This window comes from Taudactylus pleione, unplaced genomic scaffold, assembly GCF_031769625.1.
Source record: "Taudactylus pleione unplaced genomic scaffold, aTauple2 ptg000309l, whole genome shotgun sequence".
NCBI classification, from domain to species: domain Eukaryota; kingdom Metazoa; phylum Chordata; class Amphibia; order Anura; family Myobatrachidae; genus Taudactylus; species Taudactylus pleione.
In genome coordinates, this window is record NW_028284710.1 from 6,813,423 (window position 1) to 6,833,467 (window position 20,045).

A 20,045-nucleotide genomic window follows, 5' to 3' on the forward strand; every position below is an offset into this window, starting at 1 on the left:
TTGAATATAATGCCACAAGCTTGGCACACCTATATTTGGGCAGTTTCGCCCATTCTTCTTTGCAGCACCTCTCAAGCTCCATCAGATTGGATGTGAAGCGTCGGTGCACAGCCATTTTCAGATCTTTCCAGAGATGTTCAATCGGATTCAAGTCTGGGCTGTGGCTGGGCCACTCAAGGACATTCACAGAGTTGTCCTGAAGCCACTCCTTTGATATCTTTGCTGTGTGCTTAGGGTCGTTGTCCTGCTGAAAGATGAACCGTCGCCTCAGTCTGAGGTCAAGAGCGCTCTGGAGCAGGTTTTCATCCAGGATCTCGCTGTACATTGCTGCATTCATCTTTCCCTCTATCCTGACTAGTCTCCCAGTTCCTGCCACTGAAAAACATCCCCACAGCATGATGCTGCCACCACCATGCTTCACTGTAGGGATGGTATTGGCCTGGTGATGAGCGGTGCCTGGTTTCCTCTAAGCACAACGCCTGGCATTCACACCAAAGAGTTCAATCTTTGTCTCATCAGACCAGAGAATTTTGTTTCTTATGGTCTGAGAGTCCTTCAGGTGCATTTTGGCAAACTCCAGGCGGGCTGCCATGTGCTTTTTACTAAGGAGTGGCTTCTGTCTGGCCACTGTACCATACAGGCCTGATTGGTGGATTTCTGCAGAGATGGTTGTCCTTCTGGAAGGTTCTCCTCTCTCCACAGAAGAATGCTGTAGCTCTGACAGAGTGACCATCGGGTTCTTGGTCACCTCCGTGACTAAGACCCTTCTCCCCTGATCGCTCAGTTTAGACGGCCGGTCAATTCTAGGAAGAGTCCTGGTGGTTCGGAACTTCTTCCATTTACGGATGATGGAGGCCACTGTGCTCATTGGGACCTTCAAAGCAGCAGATATTTTTCTGTACCCTTCCCCAGATTTGTTCCTCGAGACAATCCTGTCTCAGAGGTCTACAGACAATTCCTTGCTTGGTTTGTTCTTTGACATGCACTGTCAAGTGTGGGACTCTTATATAGACAGGTGTATGCCTTTCAAAATCATGTCCGATCAACTGAATTTACCACAGGTGCAGGGCCGGCCCATTACGCGAAGTACGCAGCCACATACGGTGATAAGCTGTAAGGGCGCCGTCTGGGCCGGCGCATCCCACTCAGCAAAACCTGCACTGCAGGTAGGCGCCAGGCTACTGCTGAGATAATTGTTGCTGCTGCCAGCTGTATGACAGGCAGCCACATAGCATACTGCAGGGAAGCTCTTCTTCACACAGTGCAACTGTGTCTTGCCAACCGTTCCGTTCCCCCTGGCCGGGTCCCCGCTTCCTCCCCCCTCCCCACTGTGATGCACCACCTAACCTGTCAAATTGAATGTTTGGCAGAGGCAGGGTCAGGCAGAGCCGCCGTCTGATGCACGTGGCTATGCACCCAGTAGCGTGAAACCCTCATGAGAGAAGCAGCCTGCCTGTCAGTGGCCCGTCCGCAGAGGAGCACTGAGCTACGAGTTCCTGCCTCCTCCTGTCCCCACAGACAGCTTTCATGCAGAGCAGTCAACGTCCGGGTGCTGGAAAACAGACATCTGACATACAGCCTCATTTATCAATGAGGTTATCACTCAAAACTAGTGATAAATATCACTTTTTATGATAAATGGTGCTCAGCCAATCTGCTCCCAACTGTCAACTGTTAGAAAAATTACAGTTGGGAGCTGATTGGCTGGAGCAACATTTATCATAAAAAGTGATATTTATCACTAGTTTTGAGTGATAAACTTGTTGATAAATGAGGCTGTAAGGGAGCAGAGCGTATTCTGAGCTAAGCCTGAAGGTGTGGGCGGAGTGGTGCTTGTGGCTCTGCCCACAACACACCTCCAGCATGGAGACACTCTGGGTTTTCTCTCAGCTCAGCAGCACTGCTGATCTTCTCCACCCTGCTACAGTGAGGTGAGCGGGGTGGGGTGGGGATCTGAGTAAGGGAGGGGGAGTGATCAGTGTTGCCAACTCTAAAATGGAAAACAAGCAACTTATAAGTAAAAAACAAGCCCAAAACAAGCCCAAACCAATCCTAAAAAGCCCAATAAAACAGCCCAATTTATGCAATTTATGGAGGTGTCTCTTTATCCTCACTCTCTACCTGCCTAACTTCCCTTATTCCCCCTCTTCTCTAACCTAAATATGTTAGTTTATGCACAGCCTTATCTGCCTATATTGCTTTTTGGGCAGCACAGATGGTGTAATGGTTAGCGTTACTGCCTCACAGCACTGAGATCGTTGGTTCGATACCCACTATGTCCCTAACTGTGTGGAGTTTGTATATTCTCCCTGTGCTTGCGTGGGTTTCCTCCGGGTACTCCGGTTTCCTTCCACACTCCAAAAATATACTGGTAGGTTAATTGGCTGCTAACAAAATTACCCCTAGTGTGTATGTGTGTGCATGTGTTAGGGAATATAGGCCCTGATTCAGAGCCAGACGCTCTGACATCAGGGCCGGCCCTCCTACCTTTTGGAGCGGCCTCCTGGCCGCTCGCATAGCTGTGGGTGACCACCCACAGCTATAGCGAGCGGCCATGATGATGGTCGCGATGGTCAAGACAGCACGCCCCTTTTGGTGCGAGACCCTCGGGCACCATCGACCCGCTTGCGAGCGCGCAGCGCTTGCGAGCGGTTCTGAATCAGGCCCTTAGATTGTAAGCTCCACTGGGGCAGGGATGGCTGTGAATGGCCGAATATTCTATGTAAAGTGCTGGGAAATATATGTGTGCACTATATCAATACTGTAACTGGTAATAATAATAATAATTTTCTCCCTCTAAATCAGCCACCATATTTTTAGCACTATGTGAGAATTTTTTATGCTGTATGTATTTAAATATACATTATTTATTGAGCCCCTTTAAGGTATTTTCATGGGGCCCTGTGGAGTCACAGGCAATAACAAAGGGATAGGAGGAGGCTGTCCCCTCCCATCATTACCCTCAATCAAGGGGTGTTTGGCCGTTGAAGCCACTGGGAAGATTCCCTGTGGGCCGATATGCTCTTGGGGCTGTCGCGTCTGTCGGCCGGTAACTCTTTTTTTTATCATTTTGTCCCAACCCTGCCCCCCCACAGACAGCCCATGCACCACCTGACTAAGTGCAGGGCTGTCTGTTGGAGAACAGGGAAACTATTTTTTGTATGTCGGGCATTAGATGCCAGTGTCAGTCAGAGCCCACCTTGTGTTGCATGTGTTATGACATGCATGTGTCATGTGAGCGCTGTGCCCACCCTCTCCCTGACACCGACTGCTGTCACCCTCTCCCTGTCATCCACTGCTGTTACTCTCTCCCTGTCGTCATTCTCTCCCTGTCACCCATTGCTGTCACCCTCTCCATGTTACCAACTGCTGTCGCTCTTTACCCTCTCACTGTCACCCATTGCTGTCACCCTCTCACTGGTACCAACTGCTGTCACTCTCACCCTGCTCTCACACTCTCCCAGTCCGTAATTGCTGTCATCCTCTACCTTTCGTCAATCATTGCTGTCACCCAGTGCTATCACCCTCTCCGTGTTACTCAGTGCTATCACCCTCTCCCTGTCATCACCTCTTTCTCCGAGACCCTCTCCCTGTCATCACCCTCTCCGTCATCACCCTCTCCCTGTCACCCACTGATGTCACCCCCTCCCCGTCACCCACTGATGTCACTCTCTCCCTGCTGTCACCCTCTCCCTGTCACCTGTTGCTGTCACCCTTTCCCTGTCATCACCCAGTGCTGTTACCCTCTTCCCGTCACCCAGTGCTGTTACCCTCTCCCTGAATATGTATCTTTGGCTATAACTGTATCTTAGCACCCAGGGTGGTCCTGCTGTATAAGGACTTCATACATATTCATGTGGGGTCCTATGTGTGTGTTTAATTATATTCATATGGGGCCTGTTTTTTTTTTTTTGCAAGCATAAAAACATAATTATCTTCAGGTGGGGGCTAATGTTTTTATTTTTTTTCTTTATGGGTAGCCTATGGGGGGTATTCAATTAGCCGCAGGGTTTCCCCCGTGACTAATTGCCATCAATTAGTGAATACCACAATGGTCTCGTCGCAAGCCCGATGGTCGCGATGGTCTTGACCATTGCGACCATCTTTTTGGCCGCTCGCATATGCTGTGGGTGGTCACCCACAGCTATGCGACCGGCCAGGAGGCCGCTCCATTTTAAGGTAGGAGGGCACTGATTCAGAGCGAGCGCTCTGGTCAGAGCATCCGGCTCTGAATCAGGCCCACAGTGCATACACATATGGATCCTATGCTGTAAGTAGTTTAACAATTATTACCTCGATGTACAAGTCACATTATTTTATATGTATTTTGTAAAGTGTAACTAGAGATATGCTGGTGTATTGCTCACATTTCTCTGCATAGACACCTCCTATCCCTGCCCCTATGGTTTCCCTAATGTCCACATTGTTCTTTCTTAGTCATGCTGAGTGCGTGAAAGTAAATGAGAAAATACTGTTTCCAGTTCCATATTTGTTTATAGTAGAAGACAGTGAGGGAGATATTCAATTAGGTGCAAGTTTACCAAAATTCTTGCACCTGTGGGGTTTTCCCTGCAGGTGTGAGATTTATGCTATTCAATTGGGTGCAGGGTTTTGAAAAAAAATTTTAGCACTCAAGTTTATCTTTGAGCGCATCCAGAGCAGAACCAATTTTTCCTTAAATACTTATTTTAAAAATTGTAGGGACTTGCTTATGGTCCCCTGCGTCACCCTCCCTCCCCCACCCCCTCCTTAATAACTAATTAAGAAATTGGAAGTGTTTTTCTGGACCTGAATCCTCTCCTGTTCTCACCTCAGCCCATTCCTGGTGCTGCCAATTGTCCACATTGATTCTTTGTACCTGAGTTAAGTCCTGGCAGCATCCTAGCACCGGGTGAACTTACTTCACCAGGGAAAGGCGGCTGTTATAGATGAACACCTTTAATAGTCTGTAGGAGTCACGTGGTAATCTAGGCGTGCATGACAGACACTTGGCTTAACAACTACTTCAACTTTTGAATTCTACAGATAAAGGTTTAAACATGTTGTTTTGTATTTACAGTCCTTGCATTTCTTCCTGAGCCATATTGCATATATGCAGCAGTACACGATGACTACATAGATAGTGTAAGTGTACTGTATGTCATTTTATTTACTTACATTGAGTAACATATATCAGTTTTGTGACAAGTGAGTGAAAATGTCATTGAAAGCTTTTATTTAACAACCTACACTGAATGCATTTTAGGCATTAGGGCTCATATATACTTATATCTTATTATTAATATTTATATCATGTTACAGTGCCCCGCATTGCTAGACATGGGGGGGACACATCACACGTAATCAGGTACATATAAGGTAGGCAAAATAAATACATACATGAATGAATACAAAGGATAGGGATGGCTCTGCTCATTGTGACATTACCAACATCTGTCTACAACACACATATTATCTTGTGCCGTTGTTATTGGCTATTTCACCTGTCTATTTACCTGTATATTCCTTTACATACAGGACTTTGATGTGAGATTGTGATTTACCAACGACGCTATCTGCTATATCCAAGTTACCTGATATTATTTCCATCTGTAATCAGGGCCTGACTCAGACTTGTAAGAAAACCAGATGGGCACATGTGCAGGATCTGTACTGAGCATGTGCCAATCACTGACTGAGATGGCAGTCACAGTCCCACCTGTTTGGTGGTGAGAAGGAGGCAGCACAAGTGAGCGTCTGCCCCATTTTCAATGCGTGCTGAGGCCAGTGGCTGCGTCTTCTGATTGGCCCTGGCAGAGTGAAAACAGCAGCCATACTGTATAACCTGAGAGTTACTCAGATGGCCAATGTTTATGCAGATGATCTGATGGCTGTGTCCTCGGCTGCAGATTACAGAAGCATGTAGGAGGCATCTAATTACACAAGATGCCTCATGCAGCATTAGCATATATTAGTATTAGCACACAGGACCTCATTCAGAGTCGGTCATTGCGGATGCACTGTCGTAAGGGAAAAGGGGCCGGATATGCAAATGATGCTGTCACGATCCAGTGCAAGAATTCCTCTGTGGAGGACGGTGAGCCGAGGGGTTCGGGTGACTAGGGGAGTGACTAGACTAGGTCTCCTAGTTGCGGCCAAACCTAGGTTTGGCTAGACCTGCCAAGAGGCGCGGAGTCTAACTCACTTGGTGGTTTTCTCCAGTGACCCCTCCAATTGGGATTTGGTTTTCAGCTGCACCAAGTGAGCAGGTCGCGGCCCTCTGGACAGGTACCTGGGAATGGCAGAAGACCGGAAACTATAAAGAATGCAATAGCACTGGAGGTGAATGGAATGAATGAACTCTGGAAATAGAACTGAATGCTATAACACAGGCATGGACTGGAAACAGTTAAGTATGCAGAAAAACACAGACATATACTGGGGATAGCTAAGGCAAGAGCAGAGTGGACTCAGGGAATATATTGGAATGCTGGAAATGCTGGAAATGCTGATTACCAGAGACAAGACACAAAGAGAAGTCAGGCATTCACTAGGAGAGTGCTAAATGCAAGTGCAGATTTGCACTGACAAGACACAGGGCAGATTGACACAGATATGTGCTGGGAAGTCCAGCTGTGAGCTAATTAATACCAGCAGGTAATCTGACACCTCAGTGACACAAGGAAGCTGCAATACTAGCAGCACATATACAAAGACACACAGACATAGAAAACAAAACAGTCTGGATACTGGGAGAGAACTACTCTCAGACTAAGAATAGCTTGGAAGCTAATACTGGAACCTGGAGAACTGTGAACAGGCTGAAGTAACTCTCTAAAAGATTAGCACAGAGCAATGCTGGGATCACTGGAACAGAGAAGAAGTTGAACAGCAACTTCCTGGAGTTCTGGAGGCGGATTTATACCCAGGGGTAGCAGATTACTGGAGCACAGCATCAGCTGACTGAATCATGCTACCATAGGTTAGGAGTACTGTCACATGAGAGGAACTGTCATGGCGGCGCCCATGATGGGAACTCCGATCCCCAGCACACACAGCCGACCATGGAAGCTCGCAAAAAGCACCTAAGGCAGAATATTCAGCCCCACATCCATCATTGCACCAGACGTCTGACCACAAGGAAGTCAGGGGAAGCCAGCAAGGAGGTGAGAGAGGCCGATCCTAGGCTGAACCCTGACAGATGCACTCGCAAGTTGCGTCCCTAAGATCGGATCGTTAGCTGGCCGACCAAGGGGAGGATGCGGCCGTTAGACAAAAAATACGCCCCCTTCTCGTACGCATTACACATCATCTCCGGCCATATAGGGATTAATTGAGACCATTGGTATCCATCGGAACTGGTCGTAGAGCTTAAGGTTGACCATACCCTCTCTTAAGCACTACGATCAGGTCAGTGTACAAACCACCCATGTCACGTGTGCCATGACACTACTTTGTTAATTATGCACTCCCAGAAACGCCGTTCGCATAATTAGGAATGCCTGCATTCGGATCTCCACTCCCCCGTTTTCAAGCACCTTCCCGTTACCACCCACAAATGCCTCATTCTGTCACTCAAACTACCGACCTGGCTGTGTTCAAGTAGAGAGAAATTTCTGATCGTAGCAGCTAGTTTGCGCACGCGCATTGCGAACTTTACGCATGCGCAGTTTAGCGAGCATCGGTGGCGTACGACCGTGCGGCCGCAATGACCGACTCTGAATGAGGTCCACAGCTCTGATACAGGCCCTAAGTACCTGTGTATCAGTGTGTCCCCGCATCATTGTATTCATTATGTGACCTTGGCTGTTACCCTGACCTAGTCTGGCCTTTGGGATCCACACCTTGTCCTGCACATATCACAATATTGGTTATTGTCTGATGTTCTCCTGATTTTACAGCATTTACCAATAAAATAACTTCACTTCAGCTTTTGCCTCAGTGCCAAATTTTAGGGGTAACACCAGAGATTAATGACTATGGCCACAAATACACCTCAGATTTAGGGCCATATCCAATTAGCCGCGATAATGTCATGTTTTCTCCAGAGATAGCTTTTTGTACCATGCGACTGAATTTGCCGCATTTCGCATGTCTGCACGCTCCCGTGTATCGTACAATCCTATTGCAAAAGATGCGATAACATATTCACCCTATAATTCTTACATTGAAGACCGGAGAAAAGTGCAGGTGAAAATAGAGAAATCAGCCTGTTCCCCCCAAAATGGTACCCTAAGATAGGGAAATAGTATAGAGGTGTGTTCGTGACATAATCAAAGGGTTTTCGGGTTCTTACACTGTGCCATATGCATTTTATAGAAAGCAAGATTATTTTGGCAAAAATAAATGCTTCAGGTAAATTAGTGGCACATTACATGGGTGTATGTATATTTTTGTGTCATTTCAGGGCACTTTTAAAAAATGTTAAAAATACACTTGGCACAGCCACCTGGAATGTGTAAAACACATGTCCCATCCATACAGCCCCCCAAATACCTGACCCACTACTTTAAACTCATTTTTCAACACTTTTTATTTTTTACCCAAAAAATGTACGTAATTAATGGCCACATTAAGCTAATTAAAACATTTTTTTAAATTGTTTTTCCTAACTAATCATTAAGGGGGATGTCCAAGGGGTTCTGCACCAAGTCCCGACATTTTTACCAAAAAATAGAGATTTTTACACAACTTATTACCTACTCAGAGAAGGTGAAAAGTACTTTGTGAAAATTCCTATACAGTGTTTGCATATGTGAAAACCGCTGCTAATAGGGTTTTTGCGATAAAAATGTTTAATGAAACGTTGTCAGAAATGAAAGCCTTTTAGGGAAAAAGCCGTTAGCTTGGCTAATTGGATATGGCCCTATATGTCTACAATTGTCTAGAACAGTACAGAATATTAAAATAAATATCTGATTAGCCGCTATGGGCAACACCATCTGTTCTGCACAATTAGCTGTCACAAAGGTAAATACACAGGACATGGGGTTTTGCCCATTGCAGATATACATTTATTCCCTTATTTTAAAATATGCTAGAAAGCTGTAAGTCTAATTGCTTGCTGGTTAGAATGCCACATATTCTAATCAGTTACCAGTAGTTTTCATAAATGCCCGCAATTATGCTGTATTATTGATATATTGCAGTGTTTATTCACTTCACACATTTTACTGTTGCTGTTTAATGTGTTGATTATTAATTATGCAGATTTGCCTCTTGAGTCCTTACACCATGACCAATTTTTATCTTTATATCTGTGTCACTGTTTCATATTTATCTCTTACATTTATATAGGCTCTCCTTATACCAAGTAAGGTAAAGGACAGTGCTCCCAGTGGAGAGCGCAGAGAAAATAGCGCCCCCAGCGATGAGACCGTAGAGGACAGGGGCTTCAATGAAAAGGACACAGTGGCCAGCTCACCCACTGGAGAGGCCAGTGCTCTTATTGGTAAGATCAGAGAGGCCAGCTCCCTCAGTGAAGAGGCTGGGAAGTACAGCAGAGAGTCCAGTGCATGCAGCGAAGAGGCCGAGGAAGCCGGTGTCCCCAGTGGAGAGGCCAATACCCCCAAGGGAGAGGCCAGCACCCCAAGTGGTAAGGACATAGAGGCCAGCACCGCCAGCAGAGAGTCTAGTGTAGAGGTGGATTAAGGCTTTGAGAGGCCCTGGGCACAATACTAGGCAGAGGAGCCACCGGATCTGGTGACACCCGGTGAGCTCTCCTACCCCCTTGTGTGGTTGAAAAGGGGGCATGGCATAAAAGGGGCATGGTATAGCCTGGAAATCCTTCTGGGGGCATGACCAGCATCCTCAGTGATGCTGGGCTGCCCCCGAAGACTAGTTCCTGCAGTGTCGGCTCCTTCTCTGTGACAGGAGCCGAGAGCTGCAGAAGAATGTCACACTGCAGCACCGGGCTCCAGTCACTGAGGAGGAGTCGGCATTTTGTGGGTATCCTCCCCCAAAGTTGACATCTTGTGCAGCCCGCACGCCCATAGCAACATCACTGATACTAGGGCACCTTAAAGAGCATTAATTGTGACACGGGGTCGGGTTCTAGTATGCAGGCCTTTGCAGGCACATGAAAATGGGGCACAAAAGGACAAATATATAGTCACACATATGCCTACTTACATAGTAAAACATATACATACATACATACATACATGGCATGCAGTTGGCATCCTGGATGCTGGCAATCACAATCCCGGCACCGGCATCCAGACTGCCGGGATCCCATACCCAACCCACATACATAAAGTCAAACACTGATAAACACACATACGAGTACATACAGTCATACACACACATACGAGTACATACAGTCACACACTTATACACACACATACATACAGTCACACTTTTACACACATACACAGTCACACACTTATCCACACACTAATGCACACACATACAGTCACACACTTAGACACATATTTATAGTCACACACATATACAAATGTGTCCACATACTTCTTTCAGTGCTAGTAAAACAGTCCTTCTAGTCCCGCCATGCCGTGGTGTGTCTCGATAGCGCTTAGCGTCTTTTTACTTCAAATGCGTCTTATATGCTTATTGCGTGCGACTGCTGGTGTATCTGCATGTGAAATGCTACATTACAGTGTCACAGCCACTGACACTGTAATGTAGTATTTCCCATGCAGATACACCTGCAGTTGCAAACACAATATAGGTATGCTGCATATCATTTTAATCAGCATCCTATTTGCATCACTTTGTGAATAAGGCGCTACCAAGTCACATGTTGATCACCCGTTATGTTTAACGTGACTTGTAGCGCATGGAGGTAAGATGTATGTGGACACATCTATTTACAGTCACACCCTTACACACTCATACAGGGGGCTAGGACACATGACCTCTGTATCCCTCACCCCCCTTAATCCGGTTCTGGTCTAGTGCCAACAGTGGCAAGGCCTGCATCCTCTGCAGCAAGACCGGAAAAGAGAGCGTGCCTAGAACCACCACAAGTAAGACTATAGAGGTAGTTTTAGATAGGCCAGATATTAGGAGAAAAAATGAATAATTAGAATGGGAGTTGTAGCTGAAACAGAGATAGAAAGAAGTATAAGAAGTGAATAAGAAAGTAAATGTCCTCTACTCATAATTCCACTCTCTCTTTTTTTCCAGGGATTGATTCTACAAACCTTCTCCATTCTTTGCATATATTTGGGTGATGATCCTATGTGTGCTATTACTCATGCAGGTCATTATCATCTGTGGGGTGGCAGTTATAGCCTACTATTACAGGAAAGGTAAGAGCTCTGACATCGAGCAAGGGGAAAGCCATGCAGCGACTCCATAACAGAGTACACTATCCTAGGAGAAAGAGGAGAAGATCTCATCAAATAAATCTCAATTATGTTGGGAGTACAAGACTCTACACAATACACAAAAGAAAATTCTGGTACAGCGCTTCCACAATTAGGATCTAAAGCAGTCTCTCCAACATCAATGAGTATTTCTCCCACAAATATCATCCCATTACCTAGCACATGTACTGGTCCCCCACAGGTGTCCTCCTGGTATGTGCGCTTGGAGCCTTCTGATGACACAGTGGAGACACTCAGCAATTGGGTTGTTCTGCTGCTGCCTGAACTAATCCCGACCATCCCCTCTGCTGATAGCCCACTGCAGACCCTGAAGACTTAGGCTGGGTACACACTAAATTATATATTGGATTATTTGTCATTTTGGGGTGAATTGGAACATATGTGATGACGTCATCGCATCATATCTGCTGTACTACACAGCAGATGAGAAGATATCTTTAACGATGGTGAGCACATGTGTACAGTGCGTACTCCCAACCAGACGGCCAAGCGATATGTCGTTCCAATCTGGCCTCTGAAGATGTCACCTCAAGCCAGTCCCTAACCTTCCATTTTCTCCCCCAGTCAGCTTGTCGCATGCTTTACATGCCAGCATCTTCTGGTTAGCTCCCTGGTGCATGTTTGGCAGCAGCTTTTTTGTTGTGGACACAGAACTGCAAGATATATCTGGTAGGTTTGCTGCAGTTTATTTTTCCCTACACCCCATATCATTTCTCTGTCTTTCTTTATATATTTATAGATAATTAGGTAGATAGACAGATAGATAGATAGATAGATAGATAGATAGATAGATAGATAGATAGATAGATAGATAGATAGATAGATAGATAGATAGATAGATACATAAGTAAATCATGTAGCAGAATCTTGCTTCCAAAACAGAAACAAGCACACCACCTTAAGCTGGCCACATACCAGGATGACTTTGTCAAACCAGCCAAGGCTAGTTGGAATGATAATCATCTAGTGTGTGGGAGCAAACGATAGTCAGCCGTTTGCTCCCACACGCTGAAAAACGTCCAGAAACAGTTGTTCCAACCAGTTGGTGAAAATCAACATGTTTGATTTTCACCAACTAATCATTCTAGTGTAGAGGGAACTTCCCCCCAACTGAACGATAAGTAGACGGACACTTGCCGGCAGTGTCTGCCTTCTTCACCTGTCAGCAGCAGCGGAGGGGAGAATCAATGCTGCTGCACTACAGTGTCTCTCAAGTCTCCAGGGGTGTCTGCCTCAGTAGAAACCCCCATGACAGCAGCACTAGTCTCCTCTGCCACCCCCCACATCACCCCCCACAGCTGCACCTTCAGTGTCCACTTCCCGCTTCCCCTGCCCCACCCCACGAACACCACCCGCAGCTGCACCTTCTGTGTCCCCTGAATACTCATCAAAAGCCCCGTGACACTGATACATCCATTAGTATTGGCCTCTGGCCCGACGGACGTTCGGTGGCGAACCACTTTCATCATCTCTTTATATATTTATAGATAGATTTATTTATATATTAAGTGAGAAAGTGTGTGTCTGTTTGTCCTTTATGGATGGCCAGAATTTTGTACCTAGCTTCACTAAATTTGGCACGGTGGGGTAGTTTGACCAGGATTAAGGGCCTGATTCAGAGGCGCTCACTATTTGCGTGCGCTCGCTCTGAATCAGGGCGGGGTGTTTTTTATTTTTATTTGGTGACAACCCACAGCTTTAGCGGGCGGCCTGGCGATGGTCGTGATTATCATGACCATCGGGCTTGCGAGGAGACCCTGTGGTAGGGTCTCTGGTCTTGTAAGCCCGAGTGGACTTCCTGGTCTAATAGAGCAGGAAGTCCACTACTGACATCACAAGTGATGTCAATAGGGCCACCCACAAACGGCTGGCGTTCCTTCGGGAACGCCTCTGTTTGTGCAGCCACCCCCCCCTACCCGCCTACAAAACATGGCGAGCTGTCGATCAACAGTTCTCACTCGCTACGCGGCTTGTACAAGTGCATGGCGCAGACCACGCGTGCGCACTGGGCCACCATTGACCCACTTGCGAGCACTATGTGCTGAATCAGGCCCTAAGTTTTTGCCTAGGTTTGAACTTTGTCAGGGTCACACAATGTCACACAATCCCATAAAACTGGGACACTTATAAATTACACAGGTTCTGAGACTGAGGGACTGGCTTCATACACACTGTCACACTCTCATTTCATCTAAAGTGCTTTGTTATAGCACTTTTCCAACAGCTGCATACACGAACTACATATTTAGTCAACCCTCTGTGTTTGCATGATAAACTTTGGCATTAAACAGTGTGCATTATTAGCATTTTACTCACTGTCTCATCTTCCGAGCGATGTTCGCACAACTGCGCATGCGTATGGGTCGTAATACACATGCGCGAACCAGTCATTGCGGTCAGAAATTGTGTGCTCGCAAAATAGCGAATGCCTGCTAATTTGAGTGACAGAATGAGGCGTTTGTGGGTGGTAACAGGGGAAGATGCTTGAAAACGGGGAGTGGAGATCCGAACGCAGGCGTGCCAAAAGGTCAAAACGGGTGTTTTAAGGGTGTGCATAATTAACAAAGCAGCGTCATCGACCACGTCACTTGGTTGTCTTTTAGCCTGAACTGTTCGCATGATTGCGTTAGGAAAATGCTACCACAAGCACTGCGAGCAGTTCATACGCCTTTCGTTGTACTCGATTAATCTAATAAATAGCGGAGATGACATAGGATGTGAGCGGCCAGGCGGCGTTTTTAAAAAAATAGCGAGCACATGTTTCGTTCGCTCGTTCAGACATAGAGGCATCAACAGACCGCAAAGAGCGAGCGCTCAATTTAAATATCCGGCCCCTTTTTCTGAACGAGCGAGCGCAAAGAGCGTCCGGCTCTGAATCAGGCCCATAGTTCAATGGTCATGTGCTTAAACAGTACAGCATTAATTCTCATAGATTTCAATATTTCTTCATCTGTTATTGCTGTGATTTTATTGTAATATGTAAAATAAATTAAAACACAGAATTCATCATTAACATCCTTTATTTAATTTGTACATTGAGTATGATATGCTTCTAAAGTTAATTCATATTTTCTGTCCTTTACTCTAGATATCATGTCCATGGAAAAAAAACAGGAAATTTGTTCAAAAGTTCTAGGAGGTCTCCAGGGAGAATGAGCGGTTGTGGCGGATACGCTCCAAAGATTACTCCAATAAAGTTAAAAGATCTGCGGTTATTGAATCGCTGATAGCCATCAGCAAAAAGTACCATAATTCAGCAGTTTTGTTTTACTTTATGAAGTCATCTTGCCATGGAACTGCCCCCACACCATTAAAGTATGTGAGGTCTTCCTGAAAGAACACAAAAAGGCAAAGGCACCCAGGAGATCGGGAGCAGGACCTGATGACATATATATGTGCCCACCCTGTGGTACTACAATTTGCTGACCCTTACTTTGGATCATGAGCCACAGAGGCCATCTTGGAGCTTGTTAGAACCAGGACTGGGTGAAGAGGATGATAACATGGAAGAATGTTGCAGCAATTATTTGGTAGGAGGAAACACCAAACACACCCCACATGCAGAATGCTCAAGAGTAAAAATTTTTAAATATTGCTGTTTTGTTTTAGTTTATGAAGTTATCCGGCCATGACACTACCTCCATACCATTGAAGTATGTGAGGTATTCCTCATGTACCTCCTTGGCACATGCAGAGGCTGTTTGTCCAACCCCTACAGTCAACGATGTCCATCTTCCACGTACTCTGACTCATCTAGCATAACTGTGTATGGCCTTTGCTGGTGGGTTTTCTGCAGTAGAAAATTATTCAGTACACAGCATGCCATGACGACCCAGTCAATCTTGCCAGCACGCAGACTGATGGCTGTGTGGAAGATCCTGAATCTGTTACTTAAAATCACAAAGGCACTTTCCACAATCCATCGTGTTCTTGAATGCCTGTAGTTAAAAATCCGGCCCTATTTGGTACGTACTGTCGAAGCTGTATAATTGGCTGAGACAAGTTCAGTTTAAAATTTAATTGCGGCGACGCCATCTTGAAAATGAGATCGCAAGATGCCATTTTGCGAATGGCCGCCTAAGCACCATTTTGGATAAACTCACATTTTAGTACATGTGGTGATAATACTAATAGCACCATGCATTTGCATCTTTCACCATTTCTCATACACACATTAATACACACACATTGCGCTGTTAACTATTCGCATATTAGCGAATGCATAGGACTTTGTATGAAACCGCTGTTTTATTAGCTTTATGCGCACGCATCTACCCAAGTTAACTAGCGTCCTTATTTCAAACCCTGAATACCCACACATTACATATTCACACATAAGGTTCAATAAGCTCTAAAGTATATGATTTAAGTTGGTTCAGTTAGTTTAAATGCTGAGAAATAAAGATATTTGATAACTAAGGTATTATACATGCTAAACAAGTCATGTTTGGAGTTGTACTGATGCATGCTGAATGACGAGGGGTCTCTTGCTGATGCCTATCTCTGGGTCCGGAAGCGCCTGCGTATGTATACTGTACTTGGGTCTGTATAATTTCCATTTGCGCCTAAATTGTGTCTTGATCAATTGCGTGTAACTGTCTGAACTTTTACCTGAATATCACTTGTGCTTTGGAACCACAGATTCCACGTCTAAGTCTTTATTTATGGTGTGACTGCGTACGCAAATTAGCGTCATCCTTAGAAGGTATAGGCAGGACATTAGAAGGTATAGGCAGGACATTAGAAGGTATAGGAAGGTGTGTATAGAGGTTCTGATCCAGTATCGTTAGTTGGGGGCTCGTAGTGAAGTCACTTACCTGCTCACACGGTACATACGGTCATTGATATTTCAGCAAAGGGTGGAGTGGCCACATGCAGGGTTTGCCTGCAACCGCTTTGTGCTGAAAGATCGCTATCCATCTCCGTGTGAATCAAGGGAGCTGACTAGAATCCAGGGACAAGAGAGGAAAAAGTTTGTTTTCCCCTGTTGATAGAACCTTACGTTTAAAGGGGTGTCGCAGTACTGAGTACGCGGCTAAGTCACAGGTTTGCGCATAGCAAAGATGCACTTTTGCGTACATATTTAAAAAGCCATTATACGGTTGTGTGGTAGTCGCACAGTCACATTATTGTGTATGCGACTGGTCGCACAATAGCGTATACGTACTTCCGGTTGTGCTGCCACGTGTTTGAACAAAGCCATTGAGGTTTTCATTTTTTTTCTATTACCAATATCTGGGTTAACGTGTATTGTATGATCCTTAAGGGCAGGAAAAAAGTGTGTAACAGTGAATACTTGTTGAACAAAGTTAACGGTATTGTATGATCCTTAAGGGCTAGGTGCAAGGGTTAGCCTAGCCGCTCGGTAAGCAGCTTTACCGTTCTATACACAGTAGCAGGTGTACATGTTGTCTTTGTTGTAGAGAGGTGCGTGAGAGTAGCCAACATATAAACTCTCATAGGTGTGGAAGTTGCCTTACTAAATCTTATCCGGGTGTGGAAGTTGCCTTTTTAAAATCTTATCCAGGTGTGGAAGTTGCCTTACTAAATCTTATCCAGGTGTGTGGGCGCCGCCGACTTAAATCGTCCACAGGTAAGTGAAAGTGTCTTGATTGTCTTTCACCAGCTTAAATCTTTATTGAAAAGCGTAGGAGTTGTCTCAGAATGGAAGCCACGCAAACAGTAGAGATGTTAGGCAATGATGTGCTGCTAATGGAGGCGCCAATCTGATCGGCCCGTCGTATCATGCATACCAAGTACGGTACTTATGCAATAAGGTATTGTGATTTATGGTTTAATATGATGAGGAAGAGTGTTAGACCGTTTCCCAGATTTGGTAGTTTCGATAAAAATGTGTTAGACAATGTCCGGGATCACATCAGTTTGATGCGCTCCCGAGAGAAAAAGGTTAAATATTTTGAATGAATTTAACCTGTTAAGCCACGCATCCCCTTCATGTGGCAGCATGAAGGGGATGCGTGGCTTAACAATGTGCAAACGATGCAAACTAGCGTCGCGAGCACATTGTCAGAAAATACATCCGCAACGCTAAATTGCAATACGGGCGAGCTGCAAAATGGCGCGCATGTGCGACAAGGTAGCATCGTGGAGAGTATTGCCAGCAGTTCACGCTCACCTCCCCCACCTTATGTGGATGGAGGTGCAAGTACAGTAACCAAAAATACCAATAAAAATGTAACAAGCAACTTGTACCCTCTCTTAAGCAACTATAAAGAAAATGTTCATGATGCGGATGATGAGACTATTGTGATGTCTGCCATTTCCCATGCTGTGCAGATGATAGATGCTGCATCACCACAATCATGAGTGGTGCCGCCATCTCCATCGGTAACAGCAAGGGAAGCGTTAGTGTCCTCTGCACCCGTAGAGGAAGTTGTTCAAACCATACGCAGCAGCAGCAGACTAAACCCCCAGCCAGGTAACCAGATCAAAGGTAGCAGCGCTACCGGTCTGCATCCCATTCAGACAATAACTGTTCCAAATGGAAATGCAGACGCAAACGGTATAGTGCCTACGAGGGAAGTAGTAATGCATTGTCCTTGGACAAGAGCAGAACTAAATTCCATCATAAATGATTTCCCCGATCCCAAAAAGGAATTAGCCAAATGTCAAAGATTTTTGAGAAATTTGGGTAGTTCACATGAGCCCACTAATAAAGATTGGCGTGTGGTGTTAAGGGCCTGTCTGCCACGCAATACCGACGTGACAAAATTTATCACGGATTGTGTATTGGATGGTGACGTTCCCTTAACAGACCAAGAAAACCAAGGTAACATTTCCCGCATTGTAACTCAATTGGGTATATATTTTCCATTTGTAGTTAACTGGAACAAAATTTTCACCATTAAACAAAAAGAGAGTGAGACTGCAGAAGATTACTGCGATCAGGCTCTGCAGGCTATCACCCAGAACACTGGGATAGAAGATATTAAAGATAGCACTCATCACAGGGGAATGATAGTTACGGTACTTGTGGATGGTCTGAAAGAGAGTTTAAAAACTCGGGTTCAGACCTCACAGCCTGGCTGGCGGGGACTTACAATAGATACCCTCATAGAAACCGCTATTGAACATGATAAAAACATCTCAAAAGAGAGAGAAGCCCACAGCGAAAAACTAATGGCTGTCAGTATACAAGCTCTGGAGGGAATGACGGTAACACCACAGCCAACAGACACACTTGCACTTGCACATACACTCACTTCTGAACAAGTATGTGCTCTCACTAACCCCACTCAACAACAAACACAACTCTATCCCACTAATCCGATGCAACCACAGGTCCCAGGCTATCCACCAACTTCGTATCCCCCACAATACCATTACCCTCCCTATCCTTACCCATATCCACCACCTTTACCCTCTGCGCAAACCTCACAACACCACATGTCTTCACCCGAAACACGAACATGTTTTAACTGTAAACAAACAGGACACTTAAGTAGAAACTGTACAGTAAAAGGAGTAGGGATCCCACATCAGGGAAGACCTAGATATCCCCATAAGGGATATGCACAGAGGCCAGCAAATGTTCAGCAGGCACCAGCTCCAATTGTGGCCGTAAATGCTTTATTGGAGAATGGTAGCCAACACTAGGGGTCAGGTCATACCTGTAGTCTACAGATGGTCAGGTTAACGGGAAGTACTAGGGAAGAACCGGTCATGATGGTTGATGTAGCTGGTTCTGAATATCCTTTTCTTGTAGACACAGGGGCGACCAGGTCAGTGATAAAATCTCCAGTTAATTTGCAGGTGACCAACGAAACTGTACCAACAATGGGTGTAACAGGTAAAGTGGAACATTATCCTTTAACAAAGTCCACAGAGGTTACTATTGGGCCGTTGCATACCAGGCATTCTTTTCTCCTGGCTGCTGCGGCTCCTACTAACCTACTGGGCAGAGACTTGTTATGTAAGATGGGATGTGTTATATATTGCACCCCTGATGGTGTATTTTTAGATATCCCAGAGAGAATGGTATACGAGGTGCGGGATATGCTAGACACTCCACAAAGGATAATGTATCACTCTACCGTTTTAAATGAAACTCCATCACAGGTAGATGAAATGTTGTCCCTAATTCCAGATTCCCTTTGGACTAAAGATGGACAGGACACTGGATTAATGGCAAACATAAGCCCTGTAATGGTAAATTTAAAAAGCGGAAGGCAAGCTCCAAAAATTCCCCAGTACCCACTAAAACAGGAGGTAGAATTAGGGGTTTTTCCAATAATTGAGCGATTATTGCAACAGGGAATTTTAGTTCGTACAGCTAGTGTAGCCAACAGTCCCATCTTTCCAGTGAAGAAGAGTGATGGGAGGGGTTATAGGCTGGTACAAGACCTTAGAGGTGTCAATAAGGTAGTAGAGAGCCAATTCCCCGTAGTGCCGAATCCAGCTGTCATTTTGATGCAAATCCCACCAAATGCAACCCATTTTACTGTCATTGACCTCTGTTCAGCTTTCTTCTCTGTGCCTCTCCATCCTGACTGTCAGTATCTATTCGCATTTACATACAGAGGTTTACAATACACATGGACACGATTACCCCAAGGTTTCATAGACATCCCCATCATCTTCTCCCAGGCATTGCACGACTGTTTACAAGCTTTTCAACCTGCCAATGGATCTGTTCTAATACAATATGTGGACGATTTATTGCTATGTTCTGACTTGTTTATGTCATGTTTGAAT

At 45.3% G+C, this 20,045-nt stretch overlaps 1 protein-coding gene across 1 annotated transcript; it reads left to right on the forward strand.

The window, feature by feature from the left end:
* Positions 1–1,863: 1,863 nt before the first annotated feature.
* Positions 1,864–11,302, forward strand: LOC148511394 (uncharacterized). The gene is made up of 5 exons (XM_088442297.1): positions 1,864–1,931; positions 4,438–4,508; positions 5,060–5,124; positions 9,277–9,574; positions 11,166–11,302. The coding sequence occupies exons 1-5, from the start codon at positions 1,864–1,866 to the stop codon at positions 11,300–11,302; spliced, it is 639 nt and encodes a 212-aa protein (XP_088298423.1).
* The last annotated feature ends 8,743 nt before the right edge of the window (positions 11,303–20,045 follow it).

Bases quoted from the DNA above. Each gene is read 5' to 3' on its own strand.
- LOC148511394 (XM_088442297.1), top strand. From the start codon at position 1,864: ATGGAGACACTCTGGGTTTTCTCTCAGCTCAGCAGCACTGCTGATCTT. The intron at 1,932-4,437 runs GTGAGCGGGGTG...GTTCTTTCTTAG, and splicing joins CTCCACCCTGCTACAGTGAG to TCATGCTGAGTGCGTGAAAG. The intron at 9,575-11,165 runs GTAAGGACATAG...TCTTTGCATATA, and splicing joins AGAGGCCAGCACCCCAAGTG to TTTGGGTGATGATCCTATGT.